Source organism: Cucumis melo, chromosome 4 (genome assembly GCF_025177605.1).
Source record: "Cucumis melo cultivar AY chromosome 4, USDA_Cmelo_AY_1.0, whole genome shotgun sequence".
NCBI lineage: Eukaryota > Viridiplantae > Streptophyta > Magnoliopsida > Cucurbitales > Cucurbitaceae > Cucumis > Cucumis melo.
Window position 1 is genome coordinate 16285157 of NC_066860.1, and position 18530 is coordinate 16303686.

At 33.3% G+C, this 18530-nt stretch overlaps 1 protein-coding gene across 1 annotated transcript; it reads left to right on the forward strand.

Annotated features, from left to right (window-relative positions):
- Positions 1-9483: 9483 nt before the first annotated feature.
- Positions 9484-18202, forward strand: LOC103489993 (putative leucine-rich repeat receptor-like protein kinase At2g19210). The gene is made up of 13 exons (XM_008449354.3): positions 9484-9702; positions 9808-10345; positions 10439-10920; positions 14819-14957; positions 15035-15106; positions 15195-15266; positions 15351-15431; positions 15835-15983; positions 16086-16315; positions 16509-16635; positions 17017-17079; positions 17177-17369; positions 17504-18202. The coding sequence occupies exons 1-13, from the start codon at positions 9621-9623 to the stop codon at positions 17898-17900; spliced, it is 2625 nt and encodes an 874-aa protein (XP_008447576.2). The 5' UTR covers positions 9484-9620; the 3' UTR covers positions 17901-18202.
- The last annotated feature ends 328 nt before the right edge of the window (positions 18203-18530 follow it).

Consider the following 18530-nt stretch of genomic DNA (forward strand, 5'->3'; position numbering starts at 1 on the left):
GTGTAATATTTTATCATTGAGATGCAAAAATACAGTAGGATTGCTTAACATTGATGGGTTCATATAACCATCCATATGATGAGAGAAAGGGGAGTTGGTATTTAGGTATATTTGCTTCTTCACTACAAATTGTCGATGTGTCCTTTAATTGTTGTTTGTATGCAATATTTGACCATTGAGATGCAAATTGTCAATGTCCTTCAAAGTGTCTATTTTGTATGCAATATTTGACCATTGAGATGCAAAAAGACAGTAGGATTGCTTAACATTGATACGTTGAGATAACCATCCATATGATGAGAGAAAGGGGAGTTGGTATTTAAGTATATTTATTCTTCGTCCTATCTTTTCTTTTTAAGTACAATTGATTTCAGATCTTTTGTTCGAATGACTTTACTAACTTACCTTGCTCTAATCAACCAACCACGGGTCTCATTATCACTATCATTTATTATATTTATGAATTTGGTCCAAAGATTTAAGCGTCCAATATCATTTTTATGTAAGTTGTAGGCCCTTTTTTTACTAGTGAGAATAGTTCATATATGGGTGGTTTTGGTTAAGAATAGGATTATCCTTTTTACAATTGGCTTAAATGAAAATAATTCTAAGTACAATCATTGTGTCGTTATTGAAATTAAATTTAGTTTAGAATATATAGAATTTACATTAATTTGATATGTTGCCTATTAGAAAAAATGTCACATATATGGTGTAAAAAGAAATATGTATGTGTTATATTGCTTTAGTTTTTTAATAAGTTTGATTTTTTATTACTATATAAATAGATGTTTTAGAGTTATATATATTTGAGTATACAATTTATTTTACAAAAACGACAAATAAATAATACAAAAAATTAAAAATATACAATTTGCCCTTGTTTAAAATTTTTCAATTTGATCCTTCTTTAAATAGAATGAGTATTACTTTACCATGCTTATATTTTCTTTGGAAAATCACTAAATTCCTTTTAATGCAACCTTATTATTAATCCAATCATTATTTTGCGTGTTCTTCTATTTTCTAGTGGGTTCTATATGAAATATGTGTATAATAAGATGTAGTTACTGATTCATTTCCTTGAGTTGTTATCCATATCTTTTGTAACCAGGTTTGTTTAGAGGGCAATTATAGAAGATTTGGTGTTTGTGACATCTACAGAATGGACAAATCATGGATGATGAAAAATAGAATGTCTAGAGAATATGATGTAGGAGTCGAAAGTTTTATTCAATTTCGTTTGTCTCATGCCAAAGGTTCTAATTCGATAAGATCTCCATGTTTGAAATGCGGGAATAGTTTACTTAAGGATGTCTCAATAGTTTGGTATCATTTGTATGCCAATGGAATTGATAAAAGTTACAAGATATGGTTCTGGCATGGTGAAGATTTGAACTCAGAGACTGGTAGTAATAGAATGAAAAATACAGTCGAGAAAAAATATGAACACGACGATTTGTTTAATACAGTAAACATGTTTCAATCTGCTCATGAACAATCTTGTAATAGATCCAATACATTTGATACTATGTTTGATGATGCAAAGAAACCCTTATACCCAAGATGTAAGAAATTCACGAAGTTGTCAGGTAGGAGATCACTTATTATGGACAACAACGAAATACCAACTTCTTTATACGAAGCAAAGAAAACACTAGGTGTCTTAGGATTGGGTTACCAAAAAATTGATACATGTCCTAATGATTGTTGTTTGTATAGAAAAGAGTATGCAAACTCGACAAAGTGTCCTAAGTGTGGTTTGTCAAGGTGGAAGATCAATAAAAACTCAACAAGTGAAAACAGTGGAGTGGCTGCCAAGCAGATGTGGTATTTTCCAATAGTTCCAAGATTTATAAGAATGTTTAAGAACTTAGAAAATGCTAGAAACTTGCGTTGGCATATGATGGATAGAAAAGTCGATGGTATTATGAGACATTCGGTTGACACTCTATCATGGAGGTTGATAGATCACATGTGGCCAACCTTTGGGTCAGGACCAAGAAATTTCCGTTTGGGTTTGTCGACTAATGGAATTAACCCATTTGGAGATTTATCGTTGAACTATAGTTGTTGGCTAGCTATTACTACAATATACAATCTTCCTCCATGGTTGTGTATGAGAAGGAAACATTTGATGTTGACAATGTTATATCAGGTCCAAAGCAACCGGGCTACGATATCAACACTTATTTAGCATCCTTGATTGATGACCTCAAAATTTTATGGGAAGAAGGGGTTCGGTGTTATGATGCATATAAAAAAGAATATTTCACTTTGTGAGCCGTCTTATTGTGGACTATTAATGATTTCCTTGCATACGGTAATTTATGTGGGTGTAGTGTCAAAGGTTTTAAGACTTGTCCAATATGTGGAGAGCAGACTACTTCAATCAGACAACTAATGCTTTCGGTGAAGAGGATATTCTAACAAGGGCTTTGGGTGGTAAGAATCATCCTGGAATAGTTTGTGGTGTGGGGGAGTATGTCACGAAGAAAAAGTACTTCCATACCGCAACACAACCAAAAACAAAAGAAAAAGAGGATGGAAGGCCACTTCTGAAGAACACGATCGAATGACGAAAAGAATAAAAGAGTTGGAGGACGAATTATTGAAAATGAAAGAAAAGGATGATTGCCTAGGCGACTTAAAAGAAGAACCACGTATGGGTTGTAAAGAAAAATCATCCATGGAAGGGGTGAAAATGTTAACGATTTTAAAGATCTATCAAATGATTTAGAATCACAGAAAGACATAAAGGATGTTGTTGAATTGAATGAAGAAATAAAGGTATGTTTTTGTAAAGACCCTTAATCCATAAGGTTACATGTTCTATGTGTATACTGTCCTTACCATTGACTTGGATTTGTAAAGGTGAACATAGCGAAGGACGATGAGCAGGTAGAAGGTGTGACGTTAGAGAAAATGAAGGTTAGTGAATCAAAAATTTAACTTCATTTAGTAATTAAACTTTTGTGAGGTATACATATTTGACAAAGTCTTCTAAATAGGTTGAAACCCCGTGCAAGTTGGCGTTTGAAACGAAAGATTATGTCGTTGCATGGGGGACCCTATTTGATTCAAATGTAGAAGGTGACAATGTTAAAGTCACAGTAGATACCGTGGTGGATGGGGATTGTGCAATTCCCATTCCATCAGAGCAAGGGATGTACAAAATGTCCTAGAAAGTTGGTTCACATATATTGTGGCCACGACATCTTGTCATTACTGACAATATAAAGATAATGAATTTTCTATTGAAGGATATACATGTTGCATTTTGTATTAACCCTAATTGCAATATCTTTTGTAGATAGACTATGAGGAATTTACTAAGGATATGACCACATTCGCACCCACACCAATTAAAAATGCTCCAGTTGCACTACGATTCTTACTACGAATGGTTGAACATTTGGGGTCAACAATTCAAATCACCACACCATATGACATATTTGGGGTCTAAAGAAAATGTTGCATAATGATAGAGTCGTTGAAGGATTTCTCATCTATGCGACCAATAGCTATTGCTTGCCTTGATACGTACTAATGTAAGATATGTTATTATAATGTTACTTTTTAGTAAGTTTGTTTGAAATTTATCTTCTTTCAATGTCTTTGTAATGCACTCGTAGGTATCTATACACATGTATGGAATCATCAAGAACTTTGAATCTATACAAGTTCGTTGATGCTGGGTCGATTAGTTGTGAGAGTTCTAAAGCAGAACAAGCTGAATTATTGATTGCACAATTACTTGGAATAGATTACGATCAACTCTTACTGATTCCTTACAATTCTGGATATGTCGATAACCTAAAGTAAAGGATTCGAATTGTGCTTACAGTAGTATAAGATGCAGTCTTATTATTTCACACATTTATTTAGGAATCATTGGACTTTGGTTGTAATAAACCGATCGAAGGGTGCTGCCTTTTGGATAGACCCTTTGAAAAACCTTATTGACCCAGATGTATCCGAAGTAGTTTAAAGGTATGTCATACTTACTTTTACCATTACTTCCTTTTTTCTTAATGAGACAATAGTTTAAGTAGTTCAAACTCTGATATTCTTTTGTAGGCCGTTCAACATAATGAAGAAGAAAAAACTAAATTGAATGGTCGTGAAGGTATGTGAATATCTATGTTGCTATGGGTTGTAAATTAATTCATATTTCTAACATAGGTCAAGTCATTTGTATGTGTATCTCTATTGTTCTAAGCAACCAGGAGTAGTAGAATGTGGTTATTACGTGATATGGTTCATGCGTGACATCATATTGTCAACGAGTACTTCTATCATACACCTAGTAAGCATAACAGTTATAAAACTAGCGTGCATATATACTTTTTTGTGAATGAAACTCATTTAGAACTACTTTATTGTCCACAGATGAAAGATTCACCCCGTGTTTACACACAGGATGACATTGATTGTATAAGGTCTGAGTGGGCTGAGTTTGTAGGGAAACACATACATTGTGCTTAGGATAAGATATTTTGTCACATATTTTTGTGTTCGAGCTGCCATGGAAAATACAGTGCTGGAGGAAAATACAGCTGCCATGTTCAATATCAATGAGGTAAGGTTATCTTAGAACTTAGTAAAATGCAGTTTTTGAAGTTCATCAAATTATATACTTGCATATGTTGTTGATTAAAACTCAATCTTAGACTTTGATTAAATAAGGAAAATCTCCATTGATTTAGTATCGGTAACTTGAATACACTTTTTGTTAAGATGAGACACTCTATTTTACTTGTCAGGCGCTAAAAGTTGTTCTCAGCCTTCTACTTCAAATCCCAGCATTTCAAAATCCATTTTCATTCAAAAGGTTGTTTTTCTCTCCTTTTGTACTTTGTACTAGTGCATCGTTTGATCAATTTTTTTTTTAGCCATTGATATGCTTGTTAGTGTTTTAGCTTTGAGTTTTGTTATTCTCTGTTGGTTTTGGCATTTTTGTGAAGTTCCGTAATGAATTTATCTAAGTTTGTGGGCTGAATTTGGTGTTTGCGATTATGTTTTTCTTCTTTTTCATATGGATGAATTTTGTACATTGTGTACTTAAACAGTAGCATAATTTTGTGACCCGCATATGTAAGACTTTCCATTTGAATACCCTCTACATTTCCAATACCAAGCTTAGAAGTTATAGAAAAGAATAAATTACTATCAAGCTTAGAAGTTATTATTCTTGAAGTATGTATGTGATGTGTTGTTGAAGTGTGTTGTTGAAGTGAATATGATGTGTTTATGTGGGTGAATGTGTTGTCTTGTTGAATCATTTTTTTTTCTTTTCTTTTCTTACTAGTTTTGCCACAATCCATTGGAGCAATGAAGCCATATTTACGCCAATTCATTGATGTATAGGCTTTTTTGTAGGTTAGGTAGGAACTTTTTTTGTTTAAATGTAGTTATTTAAATAGTTTGTTTGTACCAAAACACATTTGTATCAACAATTAAAGCAATATTAGAAAGTGTATGTTTCTTTTTATTAAAGCGTTCACCGTTTCTTTCCATATGTGATGGTATGTGTAATGGGAGAGAGACAAGAAATACACAGGATTCAATAAAAAAGAGGGCAGTTCAAAATAGTGACTAAAAACATAACTATGATATTTAAATTGAAAAATAAAACTGTCATCGAAAAAGTTTTCTTGACAGTTAACTAAAGTCATGGTAAGTAAAATGATAATAGTTAAAAAGTGTCATAAATGATAAATAATGACATTTAATATCTGTCATACAATGTTAACAATGACAGCTATTCTTTGTCATAAAATGTAAATTATTACAGTTATTAGTTGTCATAAAATATAAACAATGATAGTTATTAACTGTCATCGAAAATAAATGATGACAGTTATAATCTGTCATAAAATATTTAATTCGTGACATTTATTCTATGTCATTAAAACCACATTTCGTGACAGTTTTATAAAACTGTCATAAAATACTTTCCATGATTGACGCATCAATGACTGCAAAAAACTGTCACGAAAACCTTTAATGACAGCATTTAACTGTCACTATAGGCCTTTTTCTCTACTAGTGGTCATTACATTATAATCCTTTATAATATTGTCATTTTTGACATTTATGTAAATAAATATGTATATCGGATATATCAAGTATATTTATGATGTATCAAGTGTAATTAGGTGTATTAAGTGTATCATTTGAGTTGGGTTTATTATTATTATTATTATTATTATTATTATTATTGTCATATCTTTAAAATAGCAAAAGTGTGTGACTAAACTCAAATTAATTATCATCCAGTGCAGTTTTCTTATTTTTAATTAATTAATTAAGTGTAATTCAAATCTAAGTCTTATTATTACAACACAATTGAAGGATTTAGCATAACCTCAGGGTTCGAACGTCCTTCAATTTGATTTACTTTATATTATATATATATATATATATGTATAAAAACTAAAATAATACTAAATTCAACTCCACTCTTTACTTTTCCTTTTTTCATATTATTTTTACTAATCTATAAAATCGCCGGTGGTGCGCCACTACAATCTACAATATATTTAATCAACTGCCCTCTACTCTTTCTTTCCAAAATAATAATAATCATACATAACTTTTATTTTGTTTTCTGAAGTACCACATGACAATCCTTTATTGAACCTGCACTTAACACTATTTTCCTTCCATCATTAAACTTCACTTACATTATTTTCATCTATATATATTAACTTAAAAAGGAAGAAAAATATAATTTTCTCTATTTAAGATTAAGTTTGTTTTTCAAGAAAAGGAAAAAAAAAAAAGAAAAGAAAAAGGAAAACCATAGTTTTCCTAAGCTATAACTTTTGACAAAAGATTTGGCTCCAACGCTCGTGTTGACTTTGAGAGTCTACCATTTTGTTTATTAGTGTAAGAGTGGGGTAACTTCTTTTTTCCACACCTTTAAAAGCAAACAACTTAGTCTATAATCTACTTCAACAAAGAAGAGATCTATAAGTGTACCATAAAATATTTTAAAATATTATGTTTAATAAATTTCATTAACTTAATTATTAAAATTAACATTAACGTCAGGATGAAACAAAACCAGAAGGATTATAACAAAAAGGAATCATCCTTTTTCTTTTTTAGTATAACATATAAAGACATGCATAAAAATAACACATACTTAGATTTGCTTTACAAAAAATTAATTCTATAGATTAAATATTAAAGTGAATGAATATATATGATATTTTAAACATACACTAAAGTTAACCTAAAATTATAAACGTACACATCTGTTATATAATTTTTAAAAGATGCATATTAATATTTAGTTACAATTTTAAAACTTTGAATACACTAAACTTATAATTCAACCTTAATGTTACATTAAACGAACTCAACCAAAAGTATTAATTAGTACCTTTAATTCTACCATATTATAGACATAAATTACTATTTTGCTTTAATTTAGCTTTTTTTCAAAGAACAATAATGGATATTTTTAGAAAAAAAAAAATCCTATAAAACTTCAAACATATTCAAATTTTTTTAAAAAATATTCTTACAAAACATATTTGATTCTCTAAATCAAGATATAGCAAAATTTCAGATTTATCAGTAATAAACATCGATAGAAGTCTATAAGTATCTATTTACTATTATAGAATATGAAACATTTGTTACATTTTGTAAATATCTTGATTCATTTTGCTATATTTTGAAAATGTTCCCTTAGATATAAAAATACAAACGTAAGTTGACGTATCCTAGTATTTTATTTAGGCTATTAGTATTAAAACTAGCAACAAAATAATGAATAATGGTACATATGTAGACAAATTAGATGATAGTTGGTTAATTGAATTAACTAGAGAGCTACTAAATATTAACTAAGTCCACCTGCCTCGCACTAGTATAGTACGTATATATATGTCTACTTGTGTAGTGCTAGTTGTCATTATCTAACAAGAGAGACACCCCTAATTAAACAACGTTTATTTAATAGACTATCCACATCATCTCAACCACGTAATGAAAACATTTTAAAGGCTAAAGGTTAGAAGTTACATCAAATATTAAAGCATCCAACCACTAAATAAACAATAGTAAGTGCTACTTTTTAATATCAATTACCATCTTGGTATAATTGGTGGTTTCATATTAATTGATCTTCACTCCATAATTGTGTTTATCAAATATAAAAAGTAGCAAGTCCTTATCTTTTAAAACTTTTAAAGATAAAAAGTGCTTTTAAAATCTTGTTACTTCATCCAAATTATTATTTTTGTTTTTACTTATTTTTATTTTCATCTATAAATTTTTTAAATGTGTAATATTTGAAAATGATCTTAAATTAATCCTCACTCTATCATTTAAAACTTTTTTTTTTTATCAAATTCGGTTAAAAAAAATATTTAAAAATACAAAACTTATATTTTTTTTATTATTTTTAAATAAAACAAAATGAATATAAATATTTACAAAATATAGAAAAATATTATAATCTATTGGTTTAATATGGTAGACCAAGATAGATAATATTATCTGTGTCTTTCTTTATCACAGTAGACACAAATAAAAGTCTACGGTGGTTTATTATAAATAAATTATAATATTATTTAATATTTATAAACACTTTTAGAAATTTTGTTTTTTAAAATAACTACTTATGTTTTTTTTAAAAAAATTATAGAAAAGAGTATAAAAATCAATTTTTTTCCCTTTTTTTCTTTTCTTTTCTCTTTCAAACTAAACACAAATCAACAGTATCAACTAATTTTAAATACCAAAGGCATGTTGAGGGAAGAGTAATAAAGGGGAGGGTTGGGTCCAATTACTCTTGTTTGGTGAAACGTTATCATAACCCTAATTTTATCCTCTAAGCTCTCCCTTCACTCTATATCCATATTTTTCTTATTTATAATTTTTATATTTATGGGTTTTGTTAATTTTAATTTTTTAATTTTAATCTTTTTATTAAAAAAGAAAATGGCTTGCTTTTAAGCTATGAATTTGGTGCATTTACATTATTAAAATTTTAATTTCTTCATTATTCTTGAATTAGGTAATTCATCCCATATTTCTTTTTTCAAGTGTTTATTTTTCAAATAAGATATTTTAGAAAAAAGAATAAAGTATTAAATAAACATTTAAAATTCAAGCATGTCAGCTTATTTTTATGGTAAAACTTTTGAATGATAGATACTATAAAAGGTCATGCTATCATGGCTTAGTTTGCTTGGAAAAAAGTTATTTTCTTTTAATAAACTTTATTTATTTTAAAAGTTTGTTATTATATAAGAGTGGAGATTTGAATTCGAGACCTTATATTTTTCATAATATTATAATATAAATATTTTTTATTTTTAAGTTTATTTAAATTAAAATAATATATCACGTGTCAATTGAGCTAAGTCGTGAGATGACAATTAGAGAACAAAATTTATTTTCGATAACATTTGTAACACAAATATTCTTTTGTGTTGAAAATTTCGCGCCCATCTATATTTATCAATATATATATATATTTTCCTCGGAGACGCCACCGATTTTGACAAGCTGAAGAACGAAGCTGAAAGCAGGAACGTTCTCGTCTGGGTAATCAATTTTGTCAATAAACATATCGCTAATTCTTCAGTGATTCGTTAATGGCAGCTCTCCGATTCTTCCTCCTCATTCTTCTTTCCAGTTTCGCTCTCTTTCGTTTCGTCTCTGCCCAGAATCCTTCAGGTATGTAACTAATTAAATTAACCCTCAATCAATTCACATTCAAATTTGATTTCCGCCAATTAATTCTTCGCTGAATTCTTGCAATTTCACCATTTCGATGCTCAGGTTTCATCAGTTTAGATTGTGGGCTTCCGGCGAATTCCACATACACAGAGCCAAACACCGGAATAATCTACGAATCCGATGCGTCCTTCATTAATTCCGGTGAAATCAACAACGTTTCCGCTGATAACATAAACAGTGGCTTGAAACAGCCGTTGTGGAGTCTGAGGAGCTTTCCGGAAGGAATTAGAAATTGCTACAAATTGAAAGTGAGGAACGGGACGAAGTATTTGATTCGAGCTGTGTTTCGGTACGGAAATTACGATGGTAGAAGGAATCTGCCTGAATTTAATCTGTATTTTGGAGCGAATTTTTGGGACTCGGTTGCATTTAAAGGAGATTTCACAGTGAGGAAGGAGATTGTGCATATAGTTTCATCAAGTGATGTGCAAATCTGTGTTGTGAATAATGGAACTGGAACTCCGTTCATTTCTGCTTTGGAATTAAGGCCTCTGGAAGACACTGTATACGAGACTGGATCTTTGACAGTAGCTAGTTTCGTACGCCTTGACTACGGCACCCTTGATAATCAAACTATCAGGTTCCTTTTTCAATTTTGATTTATCAGTTTGAATTCTTGATATGAAATTGAATTTTGAATTTAAGCAATTACTGTTTTTAAAATTGTGCGAAGGTATAAAGACGATGTCTACGATCGAATCTGGGATCCACCAGTTCCTATTCGAGGATGGACAACTATAAACACTTCGGAGAAAGTTTCCGTCGACGATCCACTCTTCTTCCAGCCGGCTCCGGCGGTTATGAACACAGCGGCGACACCGAGTAACGAAAGCGCTCCGATGGCGTTCTTTTGGCAGCCGCCGGATTTGACGACGGCGTTTTTCGTGTACATGTATTTTGCGGAGCTAAAGGTGCTTGGAGCGAATGAATCTAGAGAGTTCGACGTATTTCTGAACGGAAAACGGTGGCATAATGAATCGCTTTCTCCCAGGTATTTAGAGGAATTGGTGTTTTTCAGTACCGCGCCTCTGACCGGCGGGAACTACCAGATCTCCTTCGTTAGAACTCCCAATTCAACTCTTCCACCCATTCTCAATGCTCTTGAGGTTTATCGAGTTCTTAATTTCTCGCAATCAGAGACCAGTGGGGAAGATGGTATGAACTTCTATCAACTTTACGCATTTCTCATTGCTCTGCATTTTGGGTTTAAGTTTCATTTTGGTGCTCTGACTTTCAGATATTTATTAAAATGCCCTTTGAATATCGATCATTTATCAGTTTTGATCCTTCTTAACAAAGGGAAACTGTAGCTTGCATTAAGTGGGAAGTTGGATAAGGTGAGTAGTAATTGAGTGGACATTAGATGACACACAATAATAATAGAGGCGATAACAATTAATATTATCTTCTCGAGCAAACTCATAATAATCGAGATATAAACTTATAATAGTTTGCATTTGAGTGTAGAATATTTTTAGTTTGAACTATAATAGCATGTATTTGAGGCCTAAATTATTGTAGGTGGTTTATGTGGTTGTTGTAGTGTTTAGCATAATCGTGACCGCTAATAGTCTCTTAGGGCCGTTTGGGGCGAGAGTCACACAAGCCTATAATAACTATTCCTAGCTACAGTAAATATTATTTGATATTTACTGTTTACTACTATTTGACATTAATTTTTTTCTACTTTGTTTACTATTTTTTTTCAAACTAAAACACCACAAACAAATACTATTATAACCAAACTAAAATAATCTACGTTCCAAATACAAATTATTATAACTCAACTATAATAATTTAGAACTAAAATAATTCACATTTACTCCAAACATCCTTTTAGTATTTTAGTAGTTTGAAAGTAAAATAAAAACTTTAGGAGAGCTTTTATTAGTTTGAAAGTAAAATAAAAACTTTAGGAGAGTTTTAGGATGAAGGTAATGTCTTGGAAATTTGTTTTAATTTAGTTAGTTTTAAAAGATTCTGTCTCACAACCAAGTTTAGTTTAATGATAATATCTTGCATAGAATTTGTTATTTATTATTTTGCATACTTTGCATGGAATTTATTATTTAATATTTAGTCAATTTTTGTAACGACCCGACTCCTTATACTGAATCGAAGTCATTACCAATATAGAACAAGTGGTTTAAGTCATGAAAAAATTTCAAAACGCATACGGTTTAAGAAATTTTATTTATAAAATTCAAACAAGGTAGTCATGCAGAAATGTAAAAGCAATCTGAAATCCTACTCGGGCCCTATCTACATAAAAGATGGTAAGTGATGAAAAGTACTCAAATTCAAATGCGAAAATCTGAAATAAGAATAAGCGGAAGCGGTAGTCCCTATGGCCCTCCACGGTCTCACTTCGGGTCGCTCGCCAGCTTGCCCTTGCCCTTGCCCCGTCCTCTACCTGAAAACATAAAACGAAGAGAGTGAGTATAAAAATACTCAGTAAGGGACCCACTACTAGTCCCACTAGGTGCCTGTTAACTTCCTGTTAGAGTCCTGATAACTGGTACCCAATCTCTGGCACGTTCCCGAACACGTGCAATCATGCGCTCCCGTAGGAACGTAACTCTGGTCTTCGGTGCCCCGAGGGACACCTAGGACAGTCGGGATGCGAGGACCCCGTCGAGTCACTCGAGTCATATCTATATCCATGCTAGACTGGCGTCCCGTCGGACCACACAGTCCTCAATAGGTGGTGATCCCGAAGGACACCCATGCAGGTACGACTCTAACAGATCAAGCTAACAGGTACCCTAAGTGCAGTATACATACACATGGCATCAGCATATAACATATCATATAAATCATCTCTGCCCTCTCCGTCTCGACATTCGTCGTATAGCTATAACAGCTCTCGCCACACATAACAGGCTATAGTATAACCATACCGTCATTTACATCATACTAACATTGATTTCAGGCATCGTACCGTCCAATCCCCAACATGCAAAATTGGAGTATACATCATCTCATATTTCTAAGCGTGGAGCTAGTAGTAGAATCTCTTACCTGGAGATTTACTTGACGAGTCCTAACCGCGAGGCAGTACGCTTTCCAAGCGACGAGGTCCTAACTGTTTAATATGCCAAAATTCGTAATTAGGTCGCCCACGATTAACGGTTCAAAACTCATTCGAAATGACTTACCCTAGAAGGAGATTGCAGTGCTCAAGCCCCTACTGAAGAAATCCCCCGCTGCAGCAGTTACTTGGTCCAAGACGTCCCTTAAGGAAAAATGATCTAATTTAATTCCAAATTAAATTAACTAGTGCCCAAAATATTGAATCTTACTGGATAATGCCAAAATAATTGATTTAATTACCAAAAATTAGGTGGAAGGAGCCAAATTAGTCCTGGCGGCTCGGCTGGAAGAGGACAGGGACCGGCTCGGCTTGGCGCAGGCGCGGCTCGGCTCGGCACAGGGATTACGCGTGCGGCTCGGCTTGCAGCAGGAGGGAGACGCGGCTCGGCTACGCAGAAGCGCGGCGCGGCGCGGCTTGTGGTGCAGACCGGCGCGGCTCGTGGCGTGGGATGGGCGCGCGCGGGCTCGGCTTACGACTCGGAGCGGGCGTGCGCGAGCGTGGAGCGGGTTCGGTTTCGGGCGAGCGGGCGCGGGTCGGTTTCGGGCGAGCGGGCGCGGATCGGTTTCGGGTTCGGGCGTCGGCCGAAACGTGGGTTCGGCTTCGACGGCTGGAGGCGCGCGGCTGACGATCGTCAACTGCTGCTGCTCGGCGACTCGGCAGGACGCGGCTTCACGCGATGGCTGGCGGCTGCGCACGATCCGGCTGAGCTGCTCGACGACGCAGCAGAACGCGGCTTCATGCGACGGCTGGCGGCTGCGAACGACTCGGCTGAGCTGCTCGACGACGCAGCAGAACGAGGCTTCACGCGACGGCTGGCGGCTGCAACGATCCGGCTGAGCTGACGAACAGAAGGAGGAGGGCTTGGCGGCTCGGGTACGCGGCGGCGGCGGCGGCGGCGGCGTGCGGCGGCTAGGGTTTCCAAAAAAATTCCTTTTTTTTTTTTTTTTTTTTTTTTTCTTTCTCTCCCTCTTTACGCACGAGTCCCAAGGCCCTTTTATAAAAAAAATGACTCTTTTCTTTCCTTTTAAAAACCCAAAACAACCCCTCTCTCTCTCTCTCCAAATCTCACCAAAACAACCAATTTTTTGTTTAATATGGGCTTCCCTAATTATTTCCAACAAAATAAAATTAAAATAATAAGATAAATAAATAAATGGAAAAATGATTCTTATTATCCTAAACAAATGAGGATTCCCAACTTTAATTACTCAAGAAAATCCAAATGGTAAGGTTCTTCCAATAAATCTAAAATTTCCATAACCCCACTTAACATTAATGACAATGGACAAAACCCAAAAGAGATATCGAATTGTTGGGCGTTACAATTTTAAAAGTAAAATACATGATTAAAATTAAAAATCTGAGTATAGATACTAAAATTGAACAACCCCAAATAACTTCTGAAAATTATGGCAAAATGTTAGAAAAAAATATCATTTGAATAATAAAAGAAATAGAAAGAAAAAGTTATAAAACGGAGAGAAAAATGGAAGAAATTAAATGTTTTTTTTTTCTTTCGTTTTTTGGTTCTAAGATTTTAATTATTAACTTGGGACTATGTCTTATTGTTCATCCACAATTAATTTTAACATTTGATGAAAGCGAACATAATTTAATTATTGACATGTTTGTGCTTTGAATTGAAGTAATTTGAACATTTCACCAAAAATTAGGAAGGAATGAACTGAAAATTATTAATGTAAAGCATCAAGAATTGCATTGGAACTTTTTTTCTTCCATCAGGGACATAGTCCAAAAAAGAAAAAAAAGTTTTTGAGCTGAAAATTATAATAGTTTTTGTAAAGAAAATACTACAAAAAAAAATTCAAACATTAAAGCCTAAAAAATATATTTAAGCTAGAAAAAAATGGGTTGGGACAAGAAAATCAAACCATCCATTTCAATTAGGAGTCTGTATAGAATACGCATGATCTAAACAGCATTTTTTAAACTTTTCAGTTGTCGCCATTGAAAACATCAAGGCGATTTATGGAGTTAAAAGAAACTGGCAAGGAGATCCCTGTGCCCCAAGGGAGTTCATTTGGCAAGGACTCAACTGTAGCTTTCTGAATTTTGAGCCTCCCAGAATCATATCCTTGTAAGTTTCTTCTATTCTCGTTTCTTGGAACTTCATTTGTATGGTTTTCATACTGAAATGGCTTAACTTTCAATTAGGAATTTATCCTCAAGTGGACTGACAGGGGAAATACCTCGAGAGATAGAAAATCTTAAAATGCTGGAGACTCTGTAAGTATAACTATCAGTTCCTTACAACAACTAAGTATTTTTAACTAATGTATCGGTGCTGATACTTAATTTTTGGTTTATGTTTTAGAGATCTATCAAACAATAGTTTGAGTGGACCAGTGCCTGATTTTCTCGCTCAATTGCCATTCTTGCGAGTGCTGTAAGTTACACAAAAGTAGTTAGACGGAATTTTTTTTTACCTTGGCTTGAATGATTGCTCATCCTCTGTATCTTTCTATTGCAGAATCTTGGAAAGAAACAAGCTTTCAGGACTAATTCCGGCCCAGCTCGTAGAGAAGTCCAATAATGGCTCTCTGACATTAAGGTCTAGTTCTCCAAAACTTCAGGAAAGAATTAACATAATTTCTTGGTCTGTTATGAATGGCTGAAAACAGTTTATTCAAGACATTGTCTAAATAAGATTTGGTTTTTAGTTTTTGAAAATTAAGCGTATAAAGTCTACTCCCCCTTTATTTTTTAGTTTTGTCATTAGTTTTGTCATTAACTTTCTACCAATATTTTTAAAAGATGAACTTATGAATACTAAAATCTGATTATTTCTTCTAGATTTTTTTATAAAGAATTCTAATGTTTCTGATAGAGAGGTCAAGGAAACTGAGAAAAAACATAAATCTCAGAATACTAAAGACGAATTTTTGATCAAATAGCATGTTTCATTCAAGTGAGGTGTTGATTTCCTCTTTGTTGCCTGTTTCTTCTTCTGATAGATTTGGTGACAATCCAAATTTGTTTGCTACGGCTCCACGCAAAAGAAATATTGTTGTTCCTGTAGTAGCATCAGTTGTTGGATTTTTTCTGCTTTCGTTCTTAATTGCAGCGGCTATCTTTTGGAGGACAAAAAGAAGAAAATCAAAAGGTGTGATCATATGTTACGGTTTTCAATGAATTTACGGCCTTAAACTGATTTTCTTGCCATTTCCACTTCACAAATATCTAAGCGATTGCGCTATCAATTTAGGAACTGAACTGGGAGACGTGAAACAAACTGTTGATATATCTCAAAATTGGGACACGACCAAGAGATGTTATTCATACTCGGATGTCCTAAGAATGACAAACAATTTCGAGCGTATGCTTGGAGAAGGTGGCTTTGGAAGAGTTTACTATGGGAAAATAGAGAACGCTGAAGTAGCTGTCAAAATGCTGTCTCCTCGATCAGTTCAAGGGTATCAACAATTTCAAGCAGAGGTTTGGAACTTTGACAACAACTATGTTTTGGGATTGTCATTCAAAATAACTATGTAACAATGTTTTTAATCAATCAAAATTAATTTGGACAAACCACGTTTAAATAATTGCAAGTTAACCTTCAATGTTTAGAAATTCATTCATCAATACTAGAAGTTTTCTCATTTGACACCCAGAATTCAAATAATTGCAGGTTGAACTTCTTATGAGGGTTCACCATAGAAACCTGACTGGACTCGTTGGGTATTGCAATACGCCAGCCTACAAAGGACTTATCTACGAGTACATGGGCAGAGGGAACCTAGGATCTCTCATGTCAGGTCTGGTTTTGGTCATTTTTCTGTAAAATATATTTTGCTGATTATGCTGTTTTCTTGTTATGTAAATGACTAAACCTTAAGAAAAGAATGATTGGAGGGTTAAATTCCAATTTTGGTCCCAGAAGTTTTGCCAAATAGGTGAAATTCATATCGATAGATTCATTAGTTTTAAAAAACATAATTTGCATGAGACGACTTGTTATCCTCAATATTAAAAGTTTATTGATCTATTAGATATTTTAAAAGTTTATTGATCTATTAGATACTTTAAAAGTTTATTTACCTATTAACACGGACATAAAATTTGGAGATTACACTTGTAATTTAACGTATTTTGAACCTTCGTAATAAATTCTTACTTTTGATATGAATGCCATGCAGATGGCAAGTCAGCTTTATTGAACTGGGTAGACAGACTTCATATAGCAGTTGATGCAGCACAAGGTTAGTTAATAATATTAACCTCAGTATGCTCAGATTTGTTTGGTGAATGCCCGCTTCTCTCAGATTCTTATTGTTCTCTGATTTCTTTGTGATTTAGGATTGCAATACTTGCATTCTGGTATAAAGCCAGCCATTGTACATAGAGATGTAAAATCTTCCAACATCTTGTTGGATGACAACTTTCGGGCAAAAGTATCTGATTTTGGCTTGTCGAGAATTTTTCCTGTCGACGATAGTGCCACTCATGTCACAACCAATGTCGTCGGCACTCCTGGTTACCTTGACCCTGAGTAAGTTCAAATCCGTCTAGCTAAATGTTTAAAAGATCTTACTCTTACTAGTTTATATTCAAATGCTTTCCTAACAACTATCAAACAACTCCAAACTATCTTTCTAAGTCTCTCAACTTTCTATTTGCTTTCAGATACTACACATCTTATAGATTAAATGAAAAAAGCGACGTTTATGGCTTTGGAATTGTTCTTCTAGAAATTATAACTGGGAGACCAGTTTTGACAAAGACTCAAGACAATGTAACTCATATCTATCAATGGGTCGATTCAATGGTTTCTCAAGGTGATATCAGTTCCATCATCGATCCAAAATTGAAAGAAGATTTCGAGGTGAACACCATTTGGAAAGCGGTTGAAATAGCAATGTCGTGTGCGTCTCCTGTGCCTACAAATAGGCCAACCATGAGCCAAGTTGTGATCGATTTGAATGAATGTTTGAAAATGGAGTTAGCTCAGAGCAACAACAATCATCAACCTGAATCCGTAGTTGAAGATCATGTTTCTCTGTTTCATCCAGAAGCAAGGTAGATAACTAACCATCATTGCATTGTCAGGTAATTTCTTATGTATCATACGGAGGTTCCTTAAATTTTGTACATGAAAAAAATCATCGTCACATATACCATTCTTTTTATTAATCTCTCAACTAGCTAGCTAGAACTAGAACCAATTTTTTATTTGTATTTATTTGTTAAAAGGTCATTCATTTATTTTTTTTATTGATAGGATGGTTTACATACAACCTTGTATAAGTAAACTAAATCATAGACGAATAATGTTCTGAATTCGTTCTTTCAATGTACATGCTATTGGATATTATCATTCCAAAATATTTTGTTCTTTAGATGGTGACATATTTTGTTCGTATTTTCTTTTAAGAAATTAAAAAAAGTAGTATTTTCTTTTAAGAAATTAAAAAAAAAAAGTAATATTTGAGAAGAAACAAAATCACTTTTATTTAAAGATTTCTCAAATTTGGTTCACATTTTAATCGAATCATTTTTGTGTTTTGTTTCCCTACACACTTGTTTAAAGTAATAAAAACACAAATTCTATTTACAGAATTGTAATGGACAAATCTAAATTCATATCTTCCATACCAAATACATGAAGTTGCTGAGTTAATTACTTCTCATGCATACATTAATATACTCAATT